Source organism: Paramisgurnus dabryanus, chromosome 16, assembly GCF_030506205.2.
Source record: "Paramisgurnus dabryanus chromosome 16, PD_genome_1.1, whole genome shotgun sequence".
Lineage (NCBI taxonomy): Eukaryota > Metazoa > Chordata > Actinopteri > Cypriniformes > Cobitidae > Paramisgurnus > Paramisgurnus dabryanus.
Window position 1 is genome coordinate 7,628,334 of NC_133352.1, and position 25,836 is coordinate 7,654,169.

A 25,836-nucleotide genomic window follows, 5' to 3' on the forward strand; every position below is an offset into this window, starting at 1 on the left:
ATGACCCGTCAAAGTTCGGTCCAATGTTAAGTCAATGGGATTTTTGGGGTGGTTTTTCGCCCCCCTTTCGGAAATCCTGCACCCGATCGCTTATAAAAGTCATAGCACACTTCTCCTTAATAAACCGGTCAATTTGAGCCCTCATTCATGTGTCTACAACAAACCGTGCGGGACGAGTTACGCGCCGAAAAAGTGTGCAGACATAAGAATAAAATATAAAGATAGGTACATTTCCTAAAGAAAATGTGAGTGGTGCTTGCCGTGGCAAAATTCTGGGGACCATATATGATTATACTCCAAGTCAAAAGTAAAACGATCCAACTCCCGTGTCTCTACGATGTTCTGATGCGGAGATATATGGATGTGTTTATCCGGTTGCTAGGGTACTGTATTTGGTTGCTAGGGAAAAAATTTCCATCCACTAGTGATTACCCTCCGAGTCACGAGTCAAACGGTCCAACCCCCGTGTCTCTACGATGTTCTGATGCGGAGATATAAGGCTTTGTTTACTCTGTTGCTAGGGTACTGTATTTGGTTGCTAGGGGAAAAAATTGGCATCCACTAGTGATTACCCTCCGAGTCACGAGTCAAACGGTCCAACCCCCGTGTCTCTGCGATGTTCTGATGTGGAGATAAAAGGCTTTGTTTACTCTGTTGCTAGGGTAATGTATTTGGTTGCTAGGGAGAAAATTGGCATCCACTAGTGATTACACTCCGAGTCACGAGTCAAACGGTCCAAACCCCGTGTCTCTACGATGTTCTGATGCGGAGATATAAGGGTTTGTTTACTCTGTTGCTAGGGTACTGTATTTGGTTGCTAGGGAAAAAATGGCATCCACTACTGATTACCCTCCGAGTCATGGGTCAAACGGTCCAACCCCCGTGTCTCTACGATGTTCTGATGCGGAGATATAAGGCTTTGTTTACTCTGTTGCTAGGGTACTGTATTTGGTTGCTAAGGAAAAAAATGGCATCCACTAGTGATTACCCTCCGAGTCACGAGTCAAACGATCCAACCCCCGTGTCTCTACGATGTTCTGATGCGGAGATATAAGGCTTTGTTTACTCTGTTGCTAGGGTACTGTATTTGGTTGCTAGGGAAAAAAATGGCATCCACTAGTGATTACCCTCCGAGTCACGAGTCAAACGGTCCAAACCCTGTGTCTCTACGATGTTCTGATGCCGAGATATAAGGCTTTGTTTACTCTGTTGCTAGGGTACTGTATTTGGTTGCTAGGGAAAAAAATGGCATCCACTAGTGATTACCCTCCGAGTCACGAGTCAAACGGTCCAACCCCCGTGTCTCTATGATGTTCTGATGCGGAGATATAAGGCTTTGTTTACTCTGTTGCTAGGGTACTGTATTTGGTTGCTAGGGAAAAAAATGGCATCCACAAGTGATTACCCTCCGAGTCACGAGTCAAACGGTCCAAACCCCATGTCTCTACGATGTTCTGATGCGGAGATATAAGGCTTTGTTTACTCTGTTGCTAGGGTACTGTATTTGGTTGCTAGGGGCGTGGCTTGGGAGTGGCCAATGATGTGCCCAGTGATTACACTCCGAGTCACAAGTAAAACGGTCCAACCCCCGTGTCTCTACGATGTTCTGATGCGGAGATATAAGGCTTTGTTTACTCTGTTGCTAGGGTACTGTATTTGGTTGCTAGGGGCGTGGCTTGGGAGTGGCCAATGATGTGCCCAGTGATTACACTCCGAGTCACAAGTAAAACGGTCCAAACCCCGTGTCTCTACGATGTTCTGATGCGGAGATATAAGGCTTTGTTTATTCGGTTGCTAGGGTGCTCAAATTTGGTTGCTAGGGGCGTGGCTTGGGAGTGGCCAATGATGTGCCCAATTGTTACACCCCTAGTCACAAGTAAAACGGTCCAACCCCCGTGTCTCTACGATGTTCTGATGCCGAGATATAACTGTTTGAATTTTATGTTGCTAGGGTGCTCAAAAGTGGTTGCTAGGGGCGTGGCTTGGTAAGTCTTTAAGGATCCCGAGAGACTGATTGGATGCCTGAGTAAAATGATCCCACCCCCATGTCTCTATGACACTGTGCTACAAAGATATCCATCTGGGCATTTTATAATGGCAGTCTATGGGAGATGTTGCTAGGGTGCCCAAAATGGTTGCTAGGGGCGTGGCTTAATAGCTCTGGGACTCTCCCGAGAGACTGATTGGATGCCTGAGTAAAATAAGCCCACCCCCTTGATTCTACGACACTGTAATTCGAAGATATCCCATCAGGAAAATTCTTATTCCCTTATATGGGCATGTTCCGTGACCCATTATAAGTCAATGGGGCACTTTTGGGCGCCTCCTACACCCCAGGGGTACAACTTTCACCCCATTGTGATGTATGTTCTTACAGAGTCTACCACCCTCTTCAAATGTTGTAACCCACAAGTTTCTACCAAATCCTCGAGCTGAGCTATGACCCGTCAAAGTTGGGCGCAATGTTAAGTCAATGGGATTTTTCGGGTGGTTTTTCGCCCCCCTTTCGAAAATCCTGCACCCGATCCCTTATAAAAGTCATAGCACACCTCTCCTCAATAAACCGGTCATTTTGAGCTATCTTTCATGGGTCTATGACAAACCGTGCGGGACGAGTTACGCGCCGAAAAAAGTGTCCAGAATAAGAATAATAAGAATAAGTATGAGCAATAGTAATAGTGATGCCTTGCATAAATGCAAGCACCACTAATAACTAGATAGGTACATTTCCTGAAGAAAATGTGAGTGGTGCTTGCCGTGGCAAAATTCTGGGGAACATATATGATTATACTCCAAGCCAAAAGTAAAACGATCCAACTCCTGTGTCTCTACGATGTTCTGATGCGAAGATATTAGGCTTTGTTTACTCTGTTGCTAGGGTACTGTATTTGGTTGCTAGGGAAAAAATTGGCATCCCATAATGATTACACTCTGAGTCACGAGTCAAACGGTCCAACCCCCGTGTCTCTACGATGTTCTGATGCTGAGATATAAGGCTTTGTTTACTCTGTTGCTAGGGTACTGTATGTGGTTGCTAGGGAAAAAATTGGCATCCCATAATGATTACACTCTGAGTCACGAGTCAAACGGTCCAACCCCCGTGTCTCTACGATGTTCTGATGCGGAGATATAAGGCTTTGTTTACTCTGTTGCTAGGGTACTGTATTTGGTTGCTAGGGAAAAAATTGGCATCCCATAATGATTACACTCTGAGTCACGAGTCAAACGGTCCAACCCCCGTGTCTCTACGATGTTCTGATGCGGAGATATAAGGCTTTGTTTACTCTGTTGCTAGGGTACTGTATTTGGTTGCTAGGGGCGTGGCTTTGGAGTGGCCAATGATGTGCCCAGTGATTACACTCCGAGTCACAAGTAAAACGGTCCAAACCCCGTGTCTCTACGATGTTCTGATGCGGAGATATAAGGCTTTGTTTACTCTGTTGCTAGGGTACTGTATTTGGTTGCTAGGGGCGTGGCTTGGGCGTGGCCAATGATGTGCCCAGTGATTACACTCCGAGTCACAAGTAAAACGGTCCAAACCCCGTGTCTCTACGATGTTCTGATGCGGAGATATAAGGCTTTGTTTATTCGGTTGCTAGGGTGCTCAAATTTGGTTGCTAGGGGCGTGGCTTGGGAGTGGCCAATGATGTGCCCAATTGTTACACCCCTAGTCACAAGTAAAACGGTCCAACCCCCGTGTCTCTACGATGTTCTGATGCCGAGATATAACTGTTTGTATTTTATGTTGCTAGGGTGCTCAAAAGTGGTTGCTAGGGGCGTGGCTTAGTAAGTCTGTAAGTATCCTGAGAGACTGATTGGATGCCTGAGTAAAATGAGCCCACCCCCATGTCTCTATGACACTGTGGTGCGAAGATATCCATCTAGGCATTTTATAATGGCAGTCAATGGTATAGGTTGCTAGGGTGCCCAAAATGGTTGCTATGGTAACCTTACACCCCATTGTGGGGTACGTCCTGACAGAGTCTAGCACCCTTTTCAAATTTAGTAACCCACATGTTTCTATGAAATCCTGGCTCGGACCTATGACCCGTCAAAATTTTTGCAATGGTAAGTCTATGGGATTTTGCCCCATTGACTTTTCATTGGGGCACTTTTGGGCACCTCTTACACCCCAGGGGTACAACTTACACCCCATTGTGATCTATGTTTTTACAGAGCCTACCACCCTCTTCAAATGTTGTAACCCACATGTTTCTACAAAATCCACGAGCGGAGCTATGACCCATCAAAGTTGGGCCCAATGTTAAGTCAATGGGATTTTTGGGGTGGTTTTTCGCCCCCCTTTCGGAAATCCTGCACCCGATCCCTTATAAAAGTCATAGCACACCTCTCCTCAATAATCCGGTCGATTTGAGCCCTCTTTCATGGGTCTACAACAAAGCGTGCGGGACGAGTTAATCGCCGAAAAAAGTGTCCGGATGTAAGAATAAAATATAATAATAACTAGATAGGTACATTTCCTGAAGAAAATGTGAGTGGTGCTTGCCGTGGCAAAATTCTGGGGACCATATATGATTATACTCCAAGCCAAAAGTTAAACGATCCAACTCCCGTGTCTGTACGATGTTCTGATGTGGAGATATAAGGCTGTGTTTATCCGGTTGCTAGGGTACTGTATTTGGTTGCTAGGGAAAAATTTGGCATCCCATAATGATTACACTCTGAGTCACGAGTCATACGGTCCAACCCCCGTGTCTCAACGATGTTCTGATGCAGAGATATAAGGCTTTGTTTACTCTGTTGCTAGGGTACTGTATTTGGTTGCTAGGGAAAAAATTGGCATCCCATAATGATTACACTCTGAGTCACTAGTCAAACGGTCCAACCCCCGTGTCTCTACGATGTTCTGATGCGGAGATATAAGGCTTTGTTTACTCTGTTGCTAGGGTACTGTATTTGGTTGCTAGGGAAAAAAATTGGCATCCCATACTGATTACACTCTGAGTCACGAGTCAAACGGTCCAACCCCCGTGTCTCTACGATGTTCTGATGCGGAGATATAAGGCTTTGTTTACTCTGTTGCTAGGGTACTGTATTTGGTTGCTAGGGAAAAAATTGGCATCCCATAATGATTACACTCTGAGTCACTAGTCAAACGGTCCAACCCCCGTGTCTCTACGATGTTCTGGTGCGGAGATATAAGGCTTTGTTTACTCTGTTGCTAGGGTACTGTATTTGGTTGCTAGGGAAAAAAATGGCATCCCATAATGATTACACTCCGAGTCACAAGTCAAAAGGTCCAACCCCCGTGTCTCTACGATGTTCTGGTGCGGAGATATAAGGCTTTGTTTACTCTGTTGCTAGGGTACTGTATTTGGTTGCTAGGGAAAAAATTGGCATCCCATAATGATTACACTCTGAGTCATGAGTAAAACGGTCCAACCCCCGTGTCTCTACGACATTGTAAAGCGAAGATATCCCATCTGGAACTTTTTTATTCCCTTATATGGGCATGTTTCCTGCCCCATTATAAGTCAATGGGAATTTTCGGGTGTCGCTTACACCCCAGGGGTACAACTTACACCCCATTGTGATCCATGTTCTTACAGAGTCTACCACCCTCTTCAAATGTTGTAACCCACATGTTTCTACAAAATCCTTGAGCGGAGCTATGACCCATCAAAGTTGGGCGTAATGTTAAGTCAATGGGATTTTTTGGGTGGTTTTTCGCCCCCCTTTCGAAAACCTTGCACCCGATCGCTTATAAAAGTCATAGCAGACGTGTCCTCAATTAGCCGTTCGTTTTGAGCACTGTTTCATTGGTCTACGACAAACCGTGCGGGACGAGTTACGCGCCGAAAAAGTGTCCAGATATAAGAATAATAAATAAATAAATAATAAGTATGAGCAATAATAATAGTGATGCCTTGCATAAATGCAAGCACCACTAATAATAATATCCCTGAGCAATAGTAATAGTGATGCTTTGCATAAATGCAAGCACCACTAATAATAATAAGTATGCAAGATAGTAATAGTGATGCTTTGCATAAATGCAAGCACCACTAATTATAATAAATATAAATATGCAGACTTTTTAGAACCCATATAGACTTTGGATGATTATGCGATCATGTGATCGCATAATCATGTTTTTCTGAAGGGACTGCAAATAGCAACAACAATAAAATATCACTTAGAACACCCTAGCAACTACCCCGTAACATTACATTTAATCAACTGAAAGATCTAAAACATTTTCTAAAATATCTGAAAATGTGTTTGTCTGAAAAACGATGGACATATGCAACTCGGACAGCTTGGGGGTGAGTAAATCATGGGTTTAATATCATTTTTGGCCGAACTATCCCTTTAAGCAAGCCCATAGCAACCACCAAAAAATCTCAGAACACCTTTGCAACACTATAGCAAGTACAGTAAAAACCAACAATAATGGCCAAAAAATGATCTAATACAAAAATGTTAGATGCAGAATATCCACAGCCTTCAAATGTCCTGACACTGACTGTTATATATTCACCACACCCATCAGGATCTAAATTGTATGAGCTGAAGCTGTTTCCTGAGGACTCGCCGGTGGAGCTGATGCAGGGGGAGGTTCTGGTGCTCAACTGTACGGCTCTGGTTCAGTTCAACACCGCTGTGGATTTCAAGTGGGACTACCCGGGCCAAAAGGTAATGAGCAGGCCAGATTGTGTGTGTTTGTGCCTATCAGTGTAATGCACTGGATGGAAGAACTTGACCTGTCCAATTCAGGATAAACAACCTTAATCTCATTAAAGAAGGAACCATTGGCCTGTGAACAAACATCCGAGGGCTTTCATGCAACTGAATTGTGAAGTAGTAAATCTGCATCATATTCATTATCCTCCCACACTCCTGTGCTTGGTAACGGCTCATAAATCTATACAGATTTCATATTTCATTTCTGCACTTGCTTTATTTCAGCATTTCATGTCATAACAACCATTTCATTATATTCAAGCACATTTCCACTCCATCTTCTCATTACCACACTGTGTCTGTGTCTATGTCTTGTGTTTTTCATTATCAAATATTCTCTTTATCGTAATTGTACTGTAACAGGAGAACAGGCTGGCCAGTTTTCAACCCGTGCGTAATGTCCTGGATAAAGCCACTGAAGCCTCTAGCATCCTTACCATTCGTAATGTTCACGTGGACGATACCGGCTACTACACCTGCTCTGCCGTAAGTGTGGAGAAAACACGACATCTCACTACTGCAGTCATAGTTCATGGTAGGTCACATTTAAAAAGTGCTGCTCATGACTCCTGATACCAATAAACAAGAAGACTTCTGTAACACATATGTTTACTTCACAGAAAAGCCTTTCATTAGTTTGGACTACAGGAATGGATCAAGCATAGAGGCTAAAGTTGGACAAAAATCTGTCCGGCTGTCGGTGAAAGTATCAGCGTACCCTTTACCAGAAACTCTATGGTAATTCCAACCCAAACCTAACATATTTATAATAAGGGTCCATTCATAGACACTTATAAAGACTAAATGTTTTAGGCAAAGTAACATAGGTTTGAAATGCTGATTAGTGAACTATTAAATAAAGATGACCCCTACTTTAATTAATGACGGGGACAGCATTAATAGGTAATACTGTATGTGTGTATGTGTGTGCAGGTATAAGAATGGTAAATTGATCAGCAGACGTCCAGAGTTCAGCAGGTTTAAGGTCCAGCAGCAGGCTCTGGAGATCAGAGATGTATGTAAGCAGGATGCTGGAGAATACGCAGTGATACTGAGAAACACAGCAGCTGCCCTGGAGAAAAAACTCAACTTTACTCTCATAGTCAACGGTAACTTGTGCTTGCATTAAATATTTCGTGGGTTGTAGATTTGGTTAATCTTGAATTTTCTAACGAAATGGTTTGTCCCATAAAACTTGATTTACTATTTGCGCATTTTAATATCAGTGGACAAATAATTGCACACACAATATTTCTGGTCTATTCTCCAAGAGAAAGACTATAGATTTTAAATGTGTACTGGATGTTTGAAGAGTTTGGTTCCAAAACGCAATAAATCCATTTTGACAAATTTCGGTAACAACGTGTTTTCTATACCAAGAAAGTGACAAGATGAAAACCACTTTTTTCTGTTACAAACTTTCAAATAGCATCTTTAGGTTATAAAAACATACAAATTCAAATCCATAATTTGATTTTCAAAGATTTATTATAAAAACAGATTATTTTTTCCACAAAATAAGTTTTTTTTCAAAATGCTATAAATCTATTGAATCAATATATAAATGTGCATTCATCTTTGCCATGTTATATTAATTTAGTTGACTAGTGGTACACACTGATAAAAAATAAACATTAATGGCATTAATCAAAACACTTACTTTCTCATATTAACTCTTTCACCGCCAGCGTTTTTAAAAAAAGTTGCCAGCCAGCGTTTTTCATGATTTTCACCAAAGTTTAATGCCTTCCAGAAAATGTTCTTCTTTAAATATATAAACATACAATATACCAAATGAAAGAACAGACCCTCTGCTTTCAAACAAAAAAAAAACCGTTTCATCCTACCTTCAGTGGTTCTTTTGCAATCAGCTTTTGAATATGGGTAGGTTTCTGCAAAAACACCACATTTTGAGCAAAAAGCAGAGATAATTCCATTTTTGTGACGGACTTTTCATAGAGATCCATTCTGAGCGATCTTTAAAACACACACGGACATGCAGCCGCTTGCCATAGGGCAATACTTCCGGGTTTAAAAAGTTGCGGAAGGGTGGATAATAGCGGTATTGCGGAAAGACGGAAAATATCGTAATTGGCGGGGAAGCGTTTTCTCTTAATTGACGAGATATCTCGTCAATGGCAGGGAAAGAGTTAAGAACACTGTCATTGCTGCGGTTATACTTGGGACGTCGTCGCTTAACATTTTACAAAGCGAAAAGCTGTCACATGTTTTGATCCTGCTCGATTTTCGTTGGCTTTTCTGTAAAATAATGTAAAGTTTTTCATAAGATGTGTTAGCATGAGAGAAGCTTGATGCTGTTGTGTGAGAACAAGCAACAGCCGACATTTTTCCGTCGCCCGAGTGCCTCTCGCGTAAAGTATTAGATGTTGATGGCTTACGTTTCTTTCCTGTCACAGAAAACCATCACAGGTTTATTAATGCCATTAAAGTATTATTGTGTTTTTGTTTGTTTGTCGATCATGAAGTACAAGATGAGGAAAACTAGGATTCTGTGTACTCAATGCACCGCCATTGTTTGTTTACATTGCAATGGTGCGCTGTAATTTGTTGAGCAGATTTATGGCATTCTGCAGAAAAGGAGGAGTGGCGTTTATTGCATTTTGGGAAAAAAGGTAGAAAAATGACAGAATAACACGGCGGATATTGTATTTTGCGTAAAATTAAGAATTTACTTTTAAATACTGACCTGATATAATACTGATTTTGGCAATCAGTATTAATGCATTTTTTATTTTTTGCATTTATCGCGTTTTGGAACCAAACTCTTCATTTATTCTGTCAACTTTTACGCTAGTCTAGCATATGTAGGTGACTATGTGGGTTCTAAAATAGTGATCCAGACAGTATGTGAAAAATCAGCTAAAGTCATTTACTACAAAAAATCATCCTACAAAATGTAAAGAACATTATGTGAAAATAAAACCTTAATATCTTTAATATTGACCGACCGAGTAAGGCCCTGTCAACAAGTTTTGGGGTAACGCGCTAGAAGTAACGCGCATTACGTAATAATATTACTTTTCTGAAGTAACAAGTAAAGTAACGCATTACTTTTTAAATATACACATTAATATTTGAGTTACTTTTTAAAAAAAAGTAATGCGAGTTACTTTTCAGTTTAATGAATTCAATTTAAAAATAAAATAATGTACTGAATTAAATTTAACATATTAACGTAGAATAACGCACTCTGTGCGCCTGAGCGGGAACAGTTTGAGTCAGAAACGGAGATGGCAGGCCAGAGCTTGACATTTTTGCAATCATAAAAAACACCTACAAGGCCAAGTAAGAAAAAGTAACGCAAAAGTAACTTAAAAGTAGCGTAAGCATTACTTTCCATGAAAAGTAACTAAGTAACGCAAATAGTTACTTTATTGGGGAGTAACTTAATATTGTAATGCATTACTTTTAAAAGTAACTTTCCCCAACACTGCTGTCAACGATTACAATGAATTTGAAATCAAACTGTTAATCTCATATAAGAGATTTCAGCCTTGATATACCGTAGTAACATTTCTCTTAATTGCGTGTGTAGTTCCTCCTCAGATTCATGAGAAAGAGGCATCAGCACCTACAAACCCCTACAGGAAGGGCAGTCGACAGACCCTGACCTGTACCGCCACCGGCAATCCCCCGGCCATCATCACCTGGCAGTGGAGACCATGGAGCCCCTGTGGTCTTAACAGCACCCGAAGAACTCTGTAAGTAACCACGACAGGTTTTGAGCTTTGCTTTTGTTCAATCAAATTGTGTTTCTCCCTTACCAACATCCTATTAAAGGTCTACTTACTTCCTGTGTTTCTGAAGCTTTGATTGTGTTTACAGTGCACAATATAACATGTGTTCATGTTTCATGTGGAAAAAATGTGTTATTTTTCACACAATTTACTTATCTGTATAGCGCTGTTTTCACTGTCCTCAAAACAGACTGATGTTTTCCTTGTTCTATGAAGTCCCTCCTTCAGAAATACACAACGAGTTCTGATTGTGTAGTTTGTTTAGTGTGCTGTGATTCAATAGCAGCTTAGTTTGCCGTTAGCTTAGCTGGCGACTGACATATTCATGTGGGCGGAGTTTAGTCAAAAAACTGTTCTAGGGACGTCATTAAAGCAGGAAATAGAGGGCTGTAGTCCAAACTGACCATTCTCTGTAGACTTTGAAAAAGGAATTCTGTTTAAGAAAATATATCGCCTGGCAGTGAACTTTGAACTTAAACATTGTACAGGTATTATTTATGCTATTATAGCAACATTACACACTAACTAAAGTTTAAAAAATGGGATCAGGAAGAACGTGTGCTTTAATGTTGCAGCACTGATGGGATTTTGTTTTCAGCAGTAGTACTGATTAGGGCTGGCGGTATATTCTGTGCATTCTGGGGAATGTAAGTAACTGGGAATGGCTAACTCGCCACTCATGCATGTTAGACTGTGTGTGACGCAGAAACGTAAAATAACCCACTTAGAACAAAAGAGTAATTTCTGTAATTTCATAATAAGTGCCAGTGAATCCACCGCTGGCCTCTTTCTCTGTGCTCATGCAGCAGCAGCAGCAGGTCTCTTGCGTGAGGTCCCTCGAGGCGCGCACAAGGAGCTGCGTCATCCAAATAAAGAAAGCTCTTTATCACACATAATGCTAATCGTTGTAAAGTTTTCTGAACTTTAAGCAAGCTAAGACAAAACTTGCATTTATATCTGTGACAAGTGTGCTGCTAGTGCAATGTAGTCTGATGTGCCATTTGCTCTTAGACGGTAATACAAAGTAAAAAAGTCAAGATCTTAAACCAGACTTCATAGTCATCACCTCATAGCACCTGTCATATTTAAAATATCCATATCTAGAGATCCATCTCTCATATACAGGTATTTATCCATCCTGTAGGTTTGTTCATATATTCATACTTTTCATTTGACATATTGCCTGTTTTTAATGTACTGTATGCATATATACAAAATACAACGCGTACTATACTTCAATTGTCTATAACATTAATAAGTCAATTAAAAACAAGATTCTGTCTATCAAGACTTAATCTGTTGTTATCTTCTGGGCATTTTCACTTTACACTAACTTTAACTCTCCCATATTTTAACCCTTGTGGGTTGTTCCCATTCACTACCCTTTCGGGTTGTTCATGTACAAAAAAGGCCAATGAATTAAATGGCTGTAAAAATTTATCAGATTCATTTTTTTTCCATTTTTTTTTCATAAATCTGTTAAGCAACCTCAGTACTGATCAAACATACCAAATGTTTACAAAATTTCCATGATTTTAACCCTTTAATTGCCAAGCTCATAAGTGGTGTTGTCACTGATTTGGGAAAAAAACTGAAATTGACTGATTTTCAATATAAAAAGTGATTGTGGACTGGATTTTTTTACCTTTGTACAGAGAGAGAGGCTTTGTACAAGCCAGAAATTAAGCTCTGTTTTTTTGCACAGGCCTACTAAAGGGTTAATGGTGCCACATGGTGACTAACAGTAAAAATTACAAATTTTACCTTTTCACAATATGAAAAACCGCCAACAATCAAGAATGCATGATAATAAGGTGTCATGGCTCTCAAATCAAATCAAAAAATGTTGTTATAATTGAAGTCAATGGGGCAAAAAAGCCACAAACAACTAATTAGGGAGAAAAAAATAAAAACTGATGCTGCACAAAAAATAAAAATGGATCAAAGCCAACATTTTTACCAATCTTTGACAAGCCCAAGACCGTGAAAAGGTTTTAAAAAATCCAGTCCACAATCACTTTTTATATTGAAAATCTGTAATTTTGTGTGGGTTTTTTTTTTTCATCAAATCAGTGACACTATAGTAGTTTTTGTTGGGTATATTACTGATCATATACTGTATTAATATTATATTAGGCCTATTGTTTCTACACAAGGCTATAAGACACCCAGTTAAACTTTCGTTTTATGAGAAAAGGTCGAAATGACCGATAAACAAGATGACGTCATTTTAGATTAGTTTACTTTCGTTTTCTCAGTTTCCTAATTAAAAGAGACCAGGTGCAACTATTGTTCTCGCCACGATTATTATAAGAAACAAGGTCGAAACAACTGATAAACAAGAGTACGTCATTTTAGATTAGAGAATTCGTCCGGCTGTACTTCGCCACATTAACAATAAGTTGGTTGTGTCAGGGAAAGCAAGGCCATAAGAAACAATAAGCAGAATATATCATTTTAGATATGAGGAAGGATTTCACTTCTGCTACATCAAACAAATAAATTAATTGTGGCAGACCGAGACCAATGAGAAGAATGTACGTCATCTCAGATAAGAAGTGTTTGATCTTACTGTATAAAAATGGAGTCAGATGTTGGGAGGGCAGATGATCTTTGAGCACCTCTATGAGGGGTATTGATTGTCTCACTTTGTTGGCTCGAGCAAATAAAGTCATTTTTGTTTGGCACCTGGAACCTTTGTCTCCTGAGTATTTTTCTTATGAAGATTCAAGCTAAGACTTTTTGCCACAACATAACCACTTATGAACTTGGCAATTAAAGAGTTAAAACCATGGAAATTTTTTAAGCATTTGGTAGTTTTGATCAGTACTGAGGACAATTAACAGATTTATGAATTTTTTTTGACAAAATGTTCATGTGATACATTTTTACAGCTGTTTAATTTAGTGGATTTTTTTGTACAGAAACAACCCGTAAGGGTACATTTGCCCACGGTATATTGTTGAGGTTTTTTAACATTTCAAAGCATTTTCTCAAAATATGTGTAAATATTAGCCTGGTTAGCCAGACCTACATCAAGATGTAAGGTCTGGCAACTCTTCACACAAACGGCTCAATGCAAGGGGCGGGATATAAGGTTGTCCCTCAAAATGCCTCTGCACGCAATAGGATAGCGCTATGACGGATCAGAGCAACGAAGAAGGTGACGTAGTTACCGTAACCAGTCGGCAAAACTCCAAACACATCTTTCTTGCTTAAAAAGGACTTCAGTAGGTTTATTTGCTCTTCTCTCAAAGAAAAACATAAGTCTAAGTCCTCCAGAGTCGCGGCCAAAGCCGCTTCAAAAGATAGCTGTTCGCCAGCAGCAGCCATTCTCTGTTTTCAAGTAGGAACCGTTGCAGCTCTGTCGTCATCATGTTAAGCCCGCCCCACAGACGCTACACACGATGTGATTGGCCTGACCAAATTTTGGTTTTTGGACCGGTTAAGTGTATTGTGAGTGCCTAGACTAAACCCTGGCAGCAAATATATTTTGCGGCCGCTAGGGTGCGTCTAGATTTCTAGGCTATGTAAATATAAGATTTCTCACCGAAAATCATTCCAAACATAGAGAAAGTTGTGGCCAAATTAAGAGTAAAAAATACAAAAATGGCCTCAACAACCAACAAGGGTTAAACTGTGGTGAGCATTTAGTTAAAAGCTATAATGAGTTTATATTGTTTTAAATTCCAAAAACAATATAAACTGAAAAACATGTATACCGTGAAATAAAATGGATTTTTTGTCATACCGCCCACCCCTTGTTTCTGATTCAATGAGAAAATTAGCTGATCCGACAAAGCTCTCCAATCGCTATTGAATAACGAGTGCTCACGGTTCAAGTGGAGTTCAGAGCGGATAATCTTTGTCCCTTTTGGCGACGTGCCCATGGTCTCTAACTGGTTGGAGACACAATTTTCTTCTGTTTTCAGAAGCGATGATTGTTTTCTCTGAGTTAAAGTCTGTGCGAGTGGTGCCGTGGCAGCATTTCTTCCATGCTTGTTGGACATAAGACATCTGGGGAGAGTGGAGACGTCAGGACTGGACTTTATGAAAATATATAGTGGTCTGCTCAAAGAGAGCGTAGCATTAAGGAGAAGGCTGCGGTCTGAGTGATGTGTGTCATCTAAACAACAGGAAAACACAAAAGATTGATAAAGAATTTTGCAATAAAATTGAGAATGGCATCAAAATCGGACTGAATCGAACCGTTGACATAATAATTATAATTGAATCAAATCGTAAGACCAGTGACGATTCACACCCATGGTGTACATGGAAAGTTTCATCACAGCACAACCTTCTTGTGCAGAGATATAAAAAATGGCAATATTTCATTATAACTTTAAAATATGTCAGCTTAAAATCAAAATTTTATTTGTTTTAAACACCTTTAGCTTTCTTAAACTCACCCTTTTGTTCTTTGACTTCATAATTTCAGCTTGCAGCCATGTTAATATTCAACATACACTATAGTTAACATTTGAAGTGGATCAAAACAATTTATAAAAGTTGCCTTAAAACTAATACACAATACCCGATTTTGTTTTAGGGCACCTTTTTTGATCCACTTCAAACGTTGACTAGTATATTTGGTTTCACTATATGTTTATTAGCAGTAATTGTTTCTCAGCATCAGGCTATACATTTCATTTTACGACTGTAATATTTGGTGGATATTAGGCATACTTTTTTGATCTGGCTACTTTTATATTTTTAAAGGCATCTTCCTGACATGAAGGCTGTTATAATAAATAACATTGACTTCTAAGATAGCTTTTTTTGGCCATTATTGCATTCATCTTTGCACTAGAATGGCCCTAGCTCCGTCAAAGAAAATTTAATCCAAGATGGAAAGGTTAAAAATATTCGATACTAAAACTAGATTAAAGGGGACATTTCAAAAGACATTTTTCAGAAATCCAATAAATCTTTGGTGTCCCTAGAGTACCTATGTAAAGTTTTAGCTGAAAATATCATATAGATCATTTATTATAACATGTTAAAATTGTCACTTTGTAGGTGTGAGCAAAAATGTGCCGTTTTGGGTGTGTCCTTTAAAATGCAAATGAGCTGTTCTCTGCACTAAATGGCAGTGGCGTGGTTGGATAGTGCAGATTAAGGGGCGGTATTATCCCCTTCTGACATCACAAGGGGACCCAAATTACAATGACCTATTTTTCCACATGCTTGCAGAGAATGCTTTACCAAAACTAAGTTACTGGGTTGATCTTTTTCACATTTTCTTGGTTGATAGAAGCACTGGGGACACTTAAACTGGGAAAAGTCAGATTTCCATAAGATATCTCCTTTAAAAAGAAAAAGAAAAGTTGACACGCAAAATGGCAAACAGCTGGCTCCATGTCTGTAAGTAAGAGGATCATAGTTGCAAGACACGTGAGAACCAATGCTCGTCTTATTTACAGACAAGAAGCCCAACACACCTAGGATTGCATTAAATTGAGTAAATGATGTGTTCATTTTTATCCATTCATTTAACTATTTTTTTAAGAAAAATTTTGATTCTCTCTGAGCATTCTGGGTTTGCCTAGTCAACAAAGGAAAAATGAAATGCCGTCTTAAAGTGTGGCCAAAAGTGCACCTTTAAATGCTCTCTTGGTAGGGCAGGTCAGTAGGTTGTGCAACAGAGCCGTATAATTTCTTTTTTAACTGATCTTAAAAGTGTGTATGTGGCCTTCATTTGTATCCTCAGTTCGTTCGCATCACACACAGGAAGGCAGACGCATCTCAAAGCCCTTCCTGGTGTAGGAACTGTCAATGTGCACATCCTGCATCCTGATATTCCCGCTCTCCATCCCTCTGTTTATCATTTCTCTCACACGCATACATTGGTTTATGATGCTTGTTTCAATTATAATGTTTTATCCACACATATTTTGTAAATCTGACCTTCTACTCTTTTTCCACAGGGGCCGAAGGGGCCAACGAGATAAGACTGCCGTCTGTCAAGACTGGATAGATTTAGATCTAGACCACAGTGTCAATCCTATCGAGAGTATCGAACCTTTGACTGAGATTGTGGATGGAAAAGAAAAGGTTTGCCTTCCTGTTTTAATTCTCTCTTGAACATTTCCCTTAAACGGGAAAATCGAATTTGGATCAAGTGCCCTTAGCTTGAACCCAACCCTGATTGTTTTATATGCACCAGATATCCGAAATCTTACATCCAGGGGTGGAGGGGCAAATGTGTTACAATTTCCACTTTCGAAATATTTAAACCCATCTTGCAGTGCTTGCTTCCTGGATGGAGAAGGAATAAACAGACATTAACCTGACACTCTTCTTCCTGTTTTCTGTCACACCTGTGAGGTCATATCCTGTGTGTGGCCATGGGAAAAGAGAAGAGCAGTGCCGTTTCAAACAATGTACTTTTGCTGTGATTCAAATCAAAAAAATCTATCTTTATTTCACACTGAATTGTTTTCGTTCTTTCCACAGTCTGTAGGTCGTGTGGTGATTCAGAACGCCAACGTGTCCGCCATGTACAAGTGCTCAGCTGAGAACAAAGTGGGAAAAGATGAACGCTTGATCTATTTCTATGTAACAAGTGAGTTTCATCAACAATTTCTGTGGCTTAACTGGCAGTTTTTAGCTAGCAATAGTCAAGAGATCAATTTCCAGAGATTGGATAGATTCAATGTTCCTCCAATCCACAAGTTGCTTTGGATAAAAGCCAAATGTTTTTATATTCTTGCTTTTATGACTTGGGGGTGTGGTCTTTCCAGAAGACATTTTTATTGCTCAGATGTTTCCCTTTTCATAGATTTGAGTTCTCAGTTGTGTTTCATATAGAAATCAACTTTGGCTCAGATGTTTTTTCATAAATTGCTTTGGAGAAATCAAAATAGTGACAAATGAGACAATGAGAACATGAAACATTAAAGTCACCATAAAACAGATAGTATTTTCCCAGGCAGAAACAAATCTCTGATAGCCCCGCCCTTACGCCATTCCTCGTGACAGGAAGTGAAGAGAGGTCGTTTTAAGGAGGTTAATGTGTTTGATTAACTCTTTGCCCACCATTGACAAGTTATCTCGTCTATTAAGAGAAAACCCTTGCCTGCTAATGAGGAGTATTTATGGCAATCCATATTTCCACTAATATCCACTAGGTGGCACTCTTACCCACCTTATAAAACAATGATGCCTCCACTGATCCAAAAACAGTAAAAACTCAATGTATGTTTTGATCATTACCGTATTTTCTGGACTATAAGTCACACTTTTTTCATAGTTTGGCGGGTCCTGGAACTTCTAGTCAGGTGCGACTTATATGTCAAAATGAATTAATATGAACCAAGAGTTCACATGCTGGCAGGGAAAGAGTTAAAGGTTATATGGGCACATACATTAAAACAGTAATGAAGTGCACAGATAAATAATTTATAAAGACTTCAATATTTCATAAACATTTTATGTTTTAATTTTTTAATTAGTTTAAATTTCTTTGTGACTTTAAGAGTATGACCCGAGCTGGGTAGATTACTTATGAATTGTAATCCATTACTGATTACGAATTACATGACAAAATTTGTAGTCAGTAATATAATCTCTTAGATTACACATCATTGGTAATGTAATCTGACTACTTTTGGATTACATTTAGATTACTTTTGACATCTTATTTGATTTCAAATATATAAAGAGAGGAAAAATGTATTCAATTCTATTTCGCCAAGAAGAGCCATAAAAATTCATTTTTAAAGTGCAAAGTACAGACAGTTAATACTTCACAATAATAACACTGTTTTACTTTGCTATTAGTGTCAACAGATAGTAACCCACTGAATAAAACAAAATCAATTTTTATGAATTTAAAACGTATTTACTTAATTTTAAGTAAATAAAAACAAAAACAGTTTCATTGCAAAAACCTAAAACCTTGCAAAAAGTCTAAAATTTCACCTCACAAATAAAACTGAAATGTTTCTTTAAACCGCGAGTTTCTTTAAAAATGAAATGGTATCAGTAAGTTTGATTTTGACATTGGTGTGGAAATAAATAAAATTGTCTTCAGAGCCGCATTGTCACAAAGCTTTATCAGTGTTTACTTGAACAATAGTTAAAATAGTATTTATGTTATCATAATTATTTACAGGCCAAAAACAACAAATATTCAATAATTCAATTTATTATTTTTTTATTTATTATTTTTACTTTTTTTGATGCCAGTAAAATTCTGGCATGGCGAGTTAAAAACTGAACCAAAATATTTCCTCCAAATCTGCTTTATTTAAAATAAATAAATAAAATAAATAATACGTAAAAAACAGATCGATATCAGTGGTTATATGAACATATAGTTTCATTGTTTGGTTTCGAAATTATTGTGGGACAATTTAGTGTTCCCTGAATATTGGTAGGGACATGTCCCTAGCGTCCCCACCCAAATCAGCGCCTTTGCATCCAGTGATCAATCACTGAGTGTTGCTCCATTTTGCATCTTGTCTAAGGTAGGCGGAAGGTCAATTTATTCTGAAAAATTTAAAAAAATAAGAGATTTAAAAAATTGTGAACATCATACTGCCATAGTGTGAATAATATGTAATCATGTAATCCATAAAAAAGTAACAGTAGTCTGATTACGAGTATTTTAATATGTAGTTTAATCCAATTACAAGTACTTGATTTTTGGAATCTGATTAAGTAATCCAGATTACAAGTAATCCGTTACTACCCAGCTCGGAGTATGGAGCTATAAATCTAATGTAGATTGTATATGTTAAATAATTTTGAATGATGAAAAATTTAGTGGGAAATGTTTAGGTATTGAAATCTTTGATAATATTGACTTTTGATTGCAGACTTGTAAAATTGGTGAGATCTCTTCTGAAACTTTTTCTGAAGATATCTTACAGAAATAATTGAGACTTGAAAGAAATCTTATGGGTCGGGCCAATAAGAGCATCCTAGCAACCACAAAGAAGACCATAGCAACCTGCTAAACTGACCTGAACACTTAGCAATGCCCTGGCAACCACCCATGGCACAATAGCACATGGTTTCCTCAAACAATTCAATGTGTATTTCATCAGATTGCTGTCACTGCACATCCAAATCCTTCATTGACTGTATCTGTTTGTCTTTGGCTTAGCTATCCCAGAAGGCTTTGGGATAGAGATGGAGCCCTCAGAGGAGCCCCTGGAGCAGGAAATGGTGCGACTGAAGTGCAATGCAGATAATTACACATATGAGAACCTGCAGTGGTACCGTCTGGACCCGCAGGCTGTTCCTCCAGAGCTGGACTGTAAGAGTTTGCATCAGTACGCCGAGTCTCTGGGAGGAAAGCTTTCCTTTCAAACCTCCAGCAACAACTGGGTCTTAGAGCTCACCATCCCAAACATCCAGCCGCAGGACGAGGGCAACTATGTGTGTGAGGTGCAGAACCGGCGCAGCGGCGAGAAGCATTGTCATCGCAAGTACATCCCGGTCAAAGGTAAATGTCTTTCTTACACGCTTATTGGCCAATTCAATAAAGTCTCAGTACTGGCAGAATAATTTCAAACCGAAGTTAAATAAATGGCCTTTATGGCCGTCTTTCTCTGTCCTCAGCACTGGAAGCACCTCGCTATCGTCATAACCCCATCAATCAGACAGTAAATGTGAGTGAATCGCTTCAGATGGAGTGTGATGTGGATGGTACACCCTCACCCCAGCTCTCCTGGTTTAAAGACAACCAACCCCTTCATCAGATATCAGGTCAGTCACCGATATCCGTCCTACCAGTTATGGTGGTATAGTTTAGGTTTGTGATTTGAACAAACCCCTAAACATAAGAATTAAACTTTAGCACATAACTTACACTGCATTGTTCGTTTCCCAGACGTCAATGATATTTACCAAAAAAATAAATAAATTTGAACTACTTTAGATTGGAGTGACCTTCTAGAGCAGGGGTGGGCAAACGTTTTTGACTTGAAAGCCACATTAGGTTTTAAAATACAGGTGAATGGCCATATACAATGTGAACGACAATATTGTATTAGCCACCCAGAGCACCCTTTCACATTCTTGAGATAAAACTGATTTAATTTAAATATACTACTGTGGTGTTTCATTGGGTGTGTAGATTAGGGGTCTTCAACTAATCTTCTTCGAGGGCAAGATTTTAAGATTTTAAATATGATGCTGGCCAAACTTTTACCCATATTTTTATTTTTTACATATTTTTGTTGGTTTTGTTACTTTTTGTTATAGCCCATTATTAAAAACATGCATTTTTAAAAAATATGCACACTTCTTGTATCCTGTATTTTGCCTTTTAATAACCTAAATTTCATATTTTCTTTTTTACATTTTAACAACAGTTGCAGTTTAACAGTACGAGAGCCAAATGTAATAATAATAATAATAATAATTCCTTACATTTATATAGCGCTTTTTCTCAGTACTCAAAGCGCTTTACATATGAATGGGGGAATCTCCTCAACCACCACCAATGTAGTTTTAGTTGTTATAGTTTAACTATGAACATTGCACAAACAGAAGTGCAAGTGTAAATAATCAACACATGTTGAGCTCTTAACTCTTTCACCGCCAGCGTTTTTAAAAAAAGTTGCCAGCCAGCGCCAGCGTTTTTCATGATTTTCACCAAAGTTTAATGGCTTCCAGAGAATGTTCTTCTTTAAATATATAAACATACATTATACCAAATGAAAGAACAGACCCTCTGCTTTCAAACATAAAAAACGTTTCATCCTACCTTTAGTGGTTCTTTTGTAAACAGCTTTTGAATATGGGTAGGTTTCTGCAAAACACCACATTATGAGCAAAAAGCAGAGATAATTCCATTTTTGTGACGGACTTTTCATAGAGATCCCATTCAGAGCGATCTTTAAAACAGACACAGACATGCAGCAGCTTTCCATAGGGCAATACTTCCGGGTTTAAAAAGTTGCCTGGTGGATAATAGCGGTATTGCGGAAAGACAGAAAATCTTGTCATTGGCGGGGAAGCGTTTTCTCTTAATTGACGAGATATCTCGTCAATGGCGGTGAAAGAGTTAAACTTCTTTTGTTTATAACTGTTTTACTTTCATAAATTGTTACACTGTAAAAAAATCCGTAGAAATTACAATGTTATTGCAGCTGGGTTGCCGGTAATTTACCGTAGATTTAAATTTATGTTATTTACTGGCAAGAGTTTTGTTCAAAGTTAAATAAATTTTATATTTTAACAAGTGTTTATCTTTACAGAATAAAACTATACAATAATAGCCTCATGCAAAGCATTTTGGGAACCAGAAATCATCATCAACCTTTTTCTGTTTTCTTTTTTCAGATTTTGTTTCCCAAAATGTTTTGCTTGATGCTGTTTTTTTAGTTTTACTCTGTAAAGACAAAGACTTGTAAATGTTAAATGTTCATTTAACTTTGAACAAAATGTTGCCAGTAAATAACATCAATTTAAATCTACGGTAAATTACCGGCAACTCAGCTGCAATTTCTATGTTACAGTGTACATTTTTAAATATTCCCAACATACAACCAGGCTTCTCCTAATGACTAAAACTGCACTTCATGTTTTTTTTTAAATATATATAGGCTAAACCGCATTTTTTTTGTACACTACATTCAGATGTGACTGTCTGAGTTCGCCCCCTAGTGGCAGTAGTAATAGAACTTCAGTTTAATCATAAATCCTTGTCAACATGGGAGAGAAGCTCATTCCAGCGCAAGAGCCTTTAACCTACAAATATATTTATACTTAATAATTTATCTATCAGTATTCAACCGGTTTTAAAGGAATTGTTACCCACAAAGTTAAACAAAAAATAATTAACAGAGGTGTATTTTACTTTAGTATTTTAGTTACATTTTCCAAGCATCTGTGCTTTATCAGAGTGTTTGTCTTGGGAAAAAATTACTTTACTAAAAAATGTTCACTATATTCTAAAGAATCAAATCATACTGTTGCAAATTAAAATTGATTTAATACCTAATTACATAAAAAATGTGTACTTTTACTTTCTTGAGTAAAAAGTAAAAATGTACTAGATGTTTAATGTACTTAAATATTAAATATAAACCAAAAACTTGAAATTATGAAATGTAGTGGAGTAAAAATTATGAAAATATGCTTTGGAATGTATGTTTTACAAAGAAAAACACTGATAAAATACGCATACTTTTATGTAGAAAGTAAAAATACTATACACCTCTGATAATTAATAATTATCACCGTGCACACAGTGTTTTGATTGGGACACACGGTCGGCGTGTCACATGCGGTGTAGTCGCAGAAGTTAATATTTTTAATGCATCCAAAGCTCAAATTAGATCCGATAATTATACAACCCCAGATGGTTGACACCCCACGCAGCTCTTTCCGACTCTTCTTCTGGTTTATCGGCCGTCATTTGTCATGTACAGTGGTTACCACGCTGATTTTACATCAGACAAAGATGACCGGCGTGCCGGATGAAGATGATTGGAAGGGTGCCATTGGGAGTGCGGGTCACTGGTTGACTAGCCCTGGTATAGACTGTATTCGGTTTGTCAGGATATGTGAGGTGAAGAATATGAAAACCATAGGTTGCTTTCTCTGCTGCATATTAACACTTTCTTCACCTTGATCCCCTTTCCATTCTTTTGCGTGTTATTCAGTCCCCCTCATATGAACCCAAATGGCCCCCAATGTAAAATGACCCTATTACAGAATACATTATACACACAGCAGTCAAAGGCAAGCAAGCACATATTTGAAAAGAACACACACACACACACACACACACACACACACACACACACACACACACACATACAAATTCAATCTATTTGTACACACAAAATGTAATTCCAGTACTGAAATATTTGCACTTCATTCACCCTAATGTAGTCTTAGTTCCCGTGATGAATATTTTCATTACTGTATTGCATGTAGCAGGAGTAAAACGACACAACTCCAGGGATGAATGTGGGCTGATCGTGGGCCATAAGTGAATTCACACTCCGTAAAAGTGCATTTATAGTGCGATGTGTATGTGTTGCCAATTCAGTTCAAGTGTTAGCGATTAGCAGGAGGTCTCTATGTGCTTGGCTGGAATTTGTGTTAGCGTTGGTTTTCACTTAGCTAATTATTTTCGCAGAGAAACCACAGGCGGTTTTTAAAGCCTATAAAATTGATTGAAGTCGTGCAGGACGTACGGTTTTCATTAACACATCGATCACTGGCGGTTCTAACTTGTCCTTCAATATTACCCATGCCTAAATCCACCACTGATGTTGATGGCTGTTACATGTATTTGATGATTATATAGAAGTGAGAGAGGACTGTTTTAATAGATTAAAAAGATACCTTTTTAGTTGGTATAGCATTTATTATTGTCATATGGCAGTAAATGTGACATAAAAATGACAGATTCAGCAGCATCAGGTCTGTTTAAGATATGGTAAGAAAAACAAGCTCAGGATCTATATTCCATTTTATTACAAATGTTTGCTTGGTTTGTTATTTGTCAGCTAGTTGAATTAAATAAAACTATAATTGTGCTATTAATAAATGTATAATATTTCTGATTCTTTGTCTTTTAGTTTAGATAGCATAAAAACAAACATAACTAACAAATAACCTTTAAGGCTTTATTAAGGACTACTGTATGTAGAGATGTGGTCAGATGTCAGGTTGTGTGATTGACAGTTTTGTGGATGTGTGCAGGGATCCTCTTACAGGACTCCAATCGGACTCTGAGCATTCAGCGAGTGCGAGAGGAGGACGCCGGTCTGTACACGTGCAAGGCCTGCAACCAGAGGGGCTGTGTTCACTCCTCCGCTACCGTTTCTGTCATTGGTGAGCACATCTCTTTTGTGACGGGGGCGCTGTGGTGGACAGTTTACGCTGTTTATCTTCTGTTATAGTTTTAGATTTGTGTTAGGAGACATTTAATATAAACACATAATCTCTACGTTTATGCACACACACACACACACACACACACACGCACATACACACACACACACACACACACACACACACACACACACACACACACACACACACTCTTGCTTTGTTTTATTGCAGAAGGGCCATAAGGACATCCCAGTGACCACTATTCTTTCTTACCAGACTAATAATGTTTTCTATCCCCTGCCTCTACCTTTAAAATAACCTTGACACAAAGCACTATTGACATTATTAGATTTCAAGTAAAACACAACTGGTTGATGTATGAGCCTTTTCACTGGTGAGGAATGATATGTTTCCTTATATTTGACATTTTTAGAAATTTGCCCATTACAAGTACAGCCCCACCTGTATACAGACGCATGTTTGCCTTTAAATTGTGTAACATATTTTATCTGAAAACATTTTGAATGTTTAGATTATAACAATAGAATTTAATGTAATATATTTAATAATATATTACACACACACACACACACACACACACACACACACACACTTTTCCAACTGCAATCTTCTCTATCCTTCTGCCATCTTAATATTTAGCATATCTTAATATTCAAATCCTGAAAATATAACATCTGTACAGTTTGGATATTAGACAAATTAATATTTTTATAGTTAATAAGTTAACACATATGCCAACCAGGATATCACCAGAAATTGCATGTGTAGCTATTTTTATAACAATATGACATTCCATACAGAAAAAATATATTTTCAAATATAATTTTAAACATATATTTTAAAATATAACAAATGGCCAAACATATATTTGCAAAAATATATTTTGAAATATGTTTGCATAAATTTATTTTTCAATATGTTTTTGTATATTTTGAAATGTATTTAAAAAATAAATTGTATTTAAAAAATAAAAAAGTATTTGTATTTACATCACATTGGAATTTGAAAGAAAAACGTTGTATGTAACCTGTAAACATAACGGTTTTGAAAAAGTTCAAATTAAGTATATATTCAACTGCAAAAATGTACTTTTCGATTTTGATTTAATTTTGGCAAAGAAAAATATATTTCTTGCCGTATGGGTTGTAAAATACGAAATGTATTTCCTGCCATTGAAATAAATTTTCAAATGTAAAAATATATTTAATTGAGCTTTACTAGGGTGGCCATTCATGCCAGTTATGCTGGACACCTCCCGAACATGTTTTCGGGTGCGTTGCTCGACTGCATACGTCATCGAGGTTCTCACATTTCAGTTAAAATACATTAGAAAATTAAGATTTATTTCTTTTAAGACATACAATAGTTTTATTCTTACCTTGAAATGTAACGGTTGCTTTTCTGAAATTGAACCCGAAATATTAAACCTTGATGACGTATGCGTCGACCAACGCGACTTCCGGAGAATGCACCTGAAAACATGTTCGGGAGGTGTCCGATGAACTGGCACGAATGGCCACCCTAAGCTTTACTTTCTACAAAA

General features: G+C 38.1%; 1 protein-coding gene across 1 annotated transcript in view; it reads left to right on the plus strand.

Annotated features, from left to right (window-relative positions):
* flt4 (fms related receptor tyrosine kinase 4) overlaps positions 1-25,836 on the plus strand; it is a 90,583-nt gene that overhangs the window by 55,166 nt on the left and 9,581 nt on the right. Inside the window, exons 6-15 of the mRNA XM_065267952.1 lie at positions 6,515-6,657; positions 7,069-7,240; positions 7,326-7,443; positions 7,639-7,814; positions 10,262-10,427; positions 16,394-16,520; positions 16,923-17,031; positions 19,579-19,920; positions 20,037-20,183; positions 24,141-24,272. Of these exons, the coding sequence (XP_065124024.1) occupies positions 6,515-6,657; positions 7,069-7,240; positions 7,326-7,443; positions 7,639-7,814; positions 10,262-10,427; positions 16,394-16,520; positions 16,923-17,031; positions 19,579-19,920; positions 20,037-20,183; positions 24,141-24,272 (1,632 nt within the window). The remainder of the gene's footprint in view (positions 1-6,514; positions 6,658-7,068; positions 7,241-7,325; positions 7,444-7,638; positions 7,815-10,261; positions 10,428-16,393; positions 16,521-16,922; positions 17,032-19,578; positions 19,921-20,036; positions 20,184-24,140; positions 24,273-25,836) is intronic.